At 42.1% G+C, this 6,575-nt stretch overlaps 1 protein-coding gene across 1 annotated transcript; it reads right to left on the bottom strand.

The window, feature by feature from the left end:
* Nucleotides 1-1,573: 1,573 nt before the first annotated feature.
* Nucleotides 1,574-6,155, bottom strand: LOC140999202 (volume-regulated anion channel subunit LRRC8E). Its single transcript, XM_073469495.1, has 2 exons — nt 6,015-6,155; nt 1,574-4,280 (listed from the first exon to the last, which is right to left on the bottom strand). The coding sequence occupies exons 1-2, from the start codon at nt 6,153-6,155 to the stop codon at nt 1,992-1,994; spliced, it is 2,430 nt and encodes an 809-aa protein (XP_073325596.1). The 3' UTR covers nt 1,574-1,991.
* Nucleotides 6,156-6,575: the final 420 nt, after the last annotated feature.

Below are 6,575 nucleotides of genomic sequence, written 5' to 3' on the forward strand. Positions count from 1 at the left end.
GTATTTGTTTGAGACACTGAATAGAGGAATTTCAAAGTAAAATGTATTCAGGTTACACCCACTGTATTCTTCATGCTAAAACTAATCATGTGTAACTACAATAACCTTTTAAAGGGTAACTCCACCAATTTTACACATTAAAGTGTGTTTACAGGTCTTGAGGAGCACTACTGCATATGTGAAAAAAGTAGTATATAGCCTTTTGTGACTCCAGAGGAAGCTGCGTGTTATCTAATAAATTGCCTCCAGTGATGTAACTCAGTGTTTAAGTTGCATTGTGGGTAATTTAGGCGCCAGGTTTTGAAAAGCAGTCCACTGGTCTCATTGCACTCCTCCTGTTGGACTCATTATGGACAGTTTAAAAACAAATGATCAAACCAGAGATATTGCCCTTTTTTTATTCCACGCATTTTCCTTCCTTTTCAAAACCTGGCGCCTACGTTACCCACAATGCAGCTTAATCACAGAGTGACATCACTGGAGCCGCAAAAGGCTTTGTACTACTTTTTTCACATATGTAGTAGTACTCCTCAAGACCTGTAAACACACGTGAAATTGGTGAAGCGACCCTTAAAGGAAATAACAATGTTTTCTAAATCTAACCGAGTAGTTTGAGTGCCTAAACCTAACCTAACCAGAGAGTGTGCGACAAGTTGCTGTTGCTGGTACGCTTCAACAGTCATGTTGTTTTGGAAATGCTCAAATATTTTGTTTTGGGAGTCACTGGCAAGCAAAAAATGAGGATGTGTTGATAATTTTTCATCTTACCGCTCAAATTCCACTTACTTACCATTGTTGACTGGAAATCACCTCCTGTTTCGCCCATATGTAAAAGTTCAACTGTGCTTAAGAGATCTTAAAAAACTAAACAGAGAAGCAACATTTAAATTCTAGGGTAGCCATTACTTTACACATGATGTGCTGAAAAGTGTACGTACACACAGACATTAGTACACTCAATATATTACTCATCCATTTTGATGAACAATAGTTGTATCTTCCTTCTCTCTGTGAATGATTAATCATTGTTTCCTGTTATGCTCACCACATATCAGGCTGCCTTGACTTCTTTCTGACTGATAACCCCCTGTATGATTTCAGCTTTGAATACATAAACAGAGATGAATACCTTTTATTCTGCTGCTGAAAGGCTTTCTTTCCCTCTACTTGTTTAGTGTCTGAAAGGGAGCAACATGATCCACCACACTGTGGGAAACACTTCTTCATAATGTCAAAACCTGTCTAACAGGATACAGCGCAGTTAGAAAATCCCTTGACTTGTGCTCGGAAGAATCCACAAACTATTCAGTAAACAAAACACGAATCCGAGAGGTGCAGAAGTATTTCAAGGTCAAGCCTTGTCTTATCTGCTGAACAGTAATGGGAACCTGACTTGACAATTTTTCAGACACCAATGAAACCATCTACATAAAAATCTTTTTTTTTAAAAATAAATTCACTAAGGTATTTTCAGGACTCCTATAAACTTTGTAAAATGTTTATTTCAAAAAGGTATTTAAGAAAATGCATAAAAAACATTGTCAAAAACATGTGCAAGTGGATTTTTGTCTCATTGACACTGATTCGAACAAACAATTAACGATGACTGATATTATAAATACGTTTCTAGAGTTTGGTTATCTTGTTTGCAGTCAGTTGTGGTTTCTCTATTCGTCCCTTTTTATATGAAAATTCCCACCCAGCAGCAGGGTTAATTGTCTGTTAATACTCAATTTCTTCCACACAAATCAGCCCACCGACCAGGACCAGCGATACTTTTGTTCGTGCCTGGGGCAAGATGATCTCCAGAGTCCTCCCAGCAGATTATTTTAATGGTTAGAGATTATTTCAAGGTCTTTTTTGGGCCCTCTGATGACCGAGGGCAGGGGACAACTGACTTGGTGTTCCCTCCCATCGGCAGCCCTGCCATCAGTGACCACCATGCTACACCTACAAAAGATTAGTCCATAACAACCCTTAGCTCTACAAACTCAGCTGTTAGTCAGCCTGCTTCGTACATCCGATGGCAGCAGTTCCAGCAGGTTGTCCTCTACTACGAGTCCACTGACAGTCAGCAGGGGACAGTCCCATATCTCCAGAGGTAGAGACTCTAGACGGTTCCCTTTAATCTCCAGCCGGACCAGCTGGGTCAGGTTGGCCACTCTGGAGCTAAGAGTAGGCAAGCAGTTGTTTCCGAGAGCCAAAGTCTTTAGCCTCTTACAGGAGAACAGCTCCTCTGGCAGCGTCTCTAAGGAGTTGAACGCAGCAGAGAAGAACTGGAGACCCTGCAGGATGCCCACCTCAGCAGGAAGAGAGGTGAGCTGGTTGTGAGAGACATCGAGGTGTCTGAGTTTGGTGCAATAAAACAGCCGAGAGGGAAGCTTTCGTAGCTTGTTCCAGCTAACGTCCAGCGTCTCGAGGGTGTGCAGCTTACTGATGTGATCAGGGATGTAAGTGATTTTGTTGTGCCACAGTCGGAGTGTCACTAAACGCCGGCAGTGCTGTAAGCTCAGAATCTCCTCCACAGTGGTGAGTTTGTTCTCCTTCAGGTCCAACTCCTGCAGATTGTTCAGGCTGAAGACAGCGCTCGGGATGCGCTCCAACTCGCAGCCCACCAACTCCAACGAGGCTATGTTGGCTAACTTCTTCAGGCTGCTAAAAGCTTGGAGCTTGACACCTTCATTATAGATGCTCAACCGCTGAAGCTGCACTGCAACATCCACTAAACTGGGTGGGATCTTAGTGAGGTTTGAGTGGAGAGTGAGGACTCTCAGAGCTCGAAGCTCTCTGAGGGATTCCAGAGTGGCGCTCTTGGACAACTCATTGGTTAATAGACCATCCAGATGTAACTCCTCCAGGCCATGTAGGGTGTACATCCACATGGGCACCTCTTCTAAACTTTCAAAAGATACACGCAGCACTTTTAAAGTTGACTTAAGGTGGTTCAGGGCTGGCAGCTGGAGCTTTGCTGGGCAGTAGATCAGTGATAACTCCTGAAGGGATTCAAGCTTTGCCACACTAGCTGGGATGGTGACATTTTTAACTTGTTCCAGTTTGAGCGATTCCACTTCAGGAATCTCAAAGACCGTGTCAGGGAGCCCCGGCAACATTAAGAGGTGGAGCTCCAACCGGTTACTGGTGTTCTTGGCAAGACGGGCGCGCAGCTTTTTGGTGGTCCACTCATAGTTGAGGTTGAGCTGATGGAGACGACTCTCACTGACCTCAGAGAGAAAGACGGCAAATCTTTTGGAGTAAAGGGCATCATATTGATCTACAAGGTGCAGCAGGAAGGCAAAGTCATTGTTCACGTCCGGTATGTCATTAATACCCGTCTCCAGTCTGACCTGCTCGAAGGAGTACGCCTTCAGAGGTCTATGAAACAGCCAGTAGAGGGTGTAGATGCACAGAAGTCCATACACTCCCACAAAGCAGATGTAACAGTAGGCAAGCTTGGAGAAAATATTGGCTTTGTTGTGGTTGCAGCAATAGATGTCAAAACCAGTCAGCTCAGGAGGAACATAACAGCGCACAACTATCTCAATGTTCGGTACCAGAACTGCACTGTAGATGATGACTAAAAGGAACTTGAAGACTTTCAGTGATGTTTGTAGCACATACATGAGATACAAGAGGTCTGCCTCCTCTACGTGAGTTCTTAACTTCTTCACCTTTTCAAACAAAGCTTTGGCCTGCTCTCCTTCCTTCTTATCCAAGACGGAGGCGGTCGATTGAGGCTCTGGTATCTTCTTCTCTGGATTAGACTTGACGGAGGAGGAGCGAAGAAGCACTGTAGTCTCCCCCTCATCTGCTTGTCGATCTGCAGGATCTTTTGATATGGTGTTCCTCCTCCAACTAACCAGTTTCTCCTCTCCTCTTTCCTCCGAAACCTCACTCAGGGCCCTCGTGGTCCAGGGTGAATCAAAGCACTTCCCAAGGATTGTAACAAAGAGTTCAATTTTAGAAGACGTCCCAGGGAACTTGAACCAGAAGCTGCTTGCTACCATGAAGATCATTGTGTGGATCACAACGAGGTACGGGAAGAACTTTGCATACCAGTGGACAAACCTTTCGTAGCAATAGTGGTTGACAAACACATATTGGTGGATGTCCAGGTTGTTCTTGTGACCAATCACCTCCTTGATGATGGGGTTCACAGGTTTGACCAGTGTCTGCTGTGACGTTTCATTTTCCCTGTAGGACCGGATGTGGCTGCAGTCGATTGCTTCAGGTGTCGGGCTGGTGAAGTGGCTGGGCAGGCATGCAATCTTGTCCTGGGTGAGCTGCGGAAAATAAACAAATTAGAGAATGACTGAGGGTGAAAGAGGAAGGGAAGACAAATAATAGGACACACAATGGTTGTGTAAGTGACGTCGTCTCGATTAATGCTCACCAAAACCCATAACTGAAATCTTGCAGAGCCGGTCCCATATATTAGCCAGCTCACAATACTGACTGAAGACTCTTTTTGCGTAACTTCAGCTGTCAATATGTGCATACTTGTGATTGTGATTTTCACCATTTTAATACTTTTTCTCTGCCAATGTTGGTATTGGTGACATATATTGAGACTGTGATTGAAACTTTGACCATCTTGACTCGTAAAGCTATGGGTTATAAATTGAGAAACATATTTGTATTACATGGTACAATTCAAATGCAATCAAAAATCTCTTGCTGTTGACTATTGTAGTAAGAAAGTTTTTTCCAAAATGAGGTCACATGGGACACACTGGGTGGGCGGGAATTCACCTCTCTATAAGAAGAAGATCTTTCAAAAAGCAACACGGACACTTTTTTATGACTGTCTACAGAGACAATCTGTTAAAGGAAATACTGTTGTGAGAATTACTTCAAAGGCTGCTTGCGCACAAACACACAGACGCACACAGACACACACACACACATGCACACACACGTTTGTGCATCTATCTTTGTGAGGACACTCGTTGACTTAATGCATTCCCCAGCCCCTTGCGCTAACATTAACCATCAAAACTAAATGCCTGACCTTAATCCTTACCCTACAAAGTTAGCTGTAGAAGTACACACACACCTTACACAGATATGACAGCTTATCTTTTTAACCTTAAACAAAGACAAAGGAAACAACAGACAAGTTCTGTTGAAGGGTGTTAATGTGTTGATATCATTCACCATTAAGGGAAATAAATTATTCATATCATACCACATGATTAATATTGTGCAGTTATCTTTATATAGTTTATACGTATCATGACATATTTATAGTATATCATATATATCTGTCTCTATACATATACAGCATATATCATTAAGATTCATACTGTGCATTTATCCCGGGGAATTCCTTCTTCTTTCCTGTGCAACCCATATCTGTCCATTTACATTTATATATTTTGATATAATACTACATGTGTGTACAATAACCCTGTGCAATTATCCATCATGGTCATATATGTAAGTAATAAAGGTGTATATTATGTGCACAATCTTTATTTTTATTGTCTCTGTATTTTTGTCTTGTTTCCCCTCTCTGCTTCTGACTCTTGAGCTGCTGTAACAAGTGAATGTCTTCAGTGTTAGCTCAATAAAGTTTTATCTCATCTTAAATAAGGACATAAGTAGCAGAACTTTTCAGTTGTTATCACAGATTTATATTAAATCCTTTGCTTTCCTTCTGCGCTATTTTAATATGACACAGAAATGATAATCAGGTGCTGAGAGACACATTAAGCAGCAAGTTAGCGATCTGAATCTGCAAAAAGTGGGTCAGGAGAGACAAGTTAGTTCAGTTAAACTGTCTGTGTTTTTGCCTGACGTGAAGGTCAGATTGTGTAGGACTTGCTGTGGCATGTGCCATCAGACACAGAGGGAACAAAATATGCCAAAATAGATACAAATGATGCAAATGTTTCTGTCTCATCAGGAAGATTAGGCTATATAAAGCTAGTAATAATCATGTTTCCACCCAAAGGCTAACATTTAAGGCTTTAAGAGCTCATGATCACAAAGCAGCTGGTTTGTAGGTGCCTCACCTGCAAGGTGCACCCAAAGACTCCAATCATAAGCATAGCAATGCAAAGGTACTCTGAGAAAACATCCCACCACGGTTTCAGGACCCGAAACTTTGAGTTCTGCTCTGTGCCGAGGTTTCTGAATTCACCCACTGGGATCATCCTGGCTGCTGCTCCACACTGATGAAAGAGAGGAGAGTGGCTGTGAACACTGAGGCTAAAATAGGCTGCAGTCTCTGGAGAATATCTTGTCAAAGGTTTTAAAGTTATATGACAGTATACAGCATACAGCAATGTTTGGTCTCATCAAGCAGACGCTTATTGTAAGCTTTAGGTGTCTGTGGCCTTGAATGAATGAACAGTCTGCTCAGTTACTGTAGGTGGATTCAAAGTGGGTGAACTAGTTTGACAACATCTGACAACAATGAAAAGTCACTCAGACAGAAACCGGTAGAAAGATTTGTATGTTTTTTCGAGGTTAAAAACAAATCTAACAAATGCTCAACCTGTAATAACTCTACTACATCCACATTTATTAATGAGCTTATTTAATTTATGTTGATTATAAAAAGATGGAAATTA

Source organism: Pagrus major, chromosome 1 (genome assembly GCF_040436345.1).
Source record: "Pagrus major chromosome 1, Pma_NU_1.0".
NCBI lineage: Eukaryota > Metazoa > Chordata > Actinopteri > Spariformes > Sparidae > Pagrus > Pagrus major.

Excerpts from the sequence above, each read along its gene's own strand:
- LOC140999202 (XM_073469495.1), bottom strand. The coding sequence starts at position 6,155 with ATGATCCCAGTGGGTGAATTCAGAAACCTCGGCACAGAGCAGAACTCA. Across the intron at positions 4,281-6,014 it reads TCTTTGGGTGCACCTTGCAG|CTCACCCAGGACAAGATTGC; the intron begins GTGAGGCACCTA and ends TATTTTCCGCAG.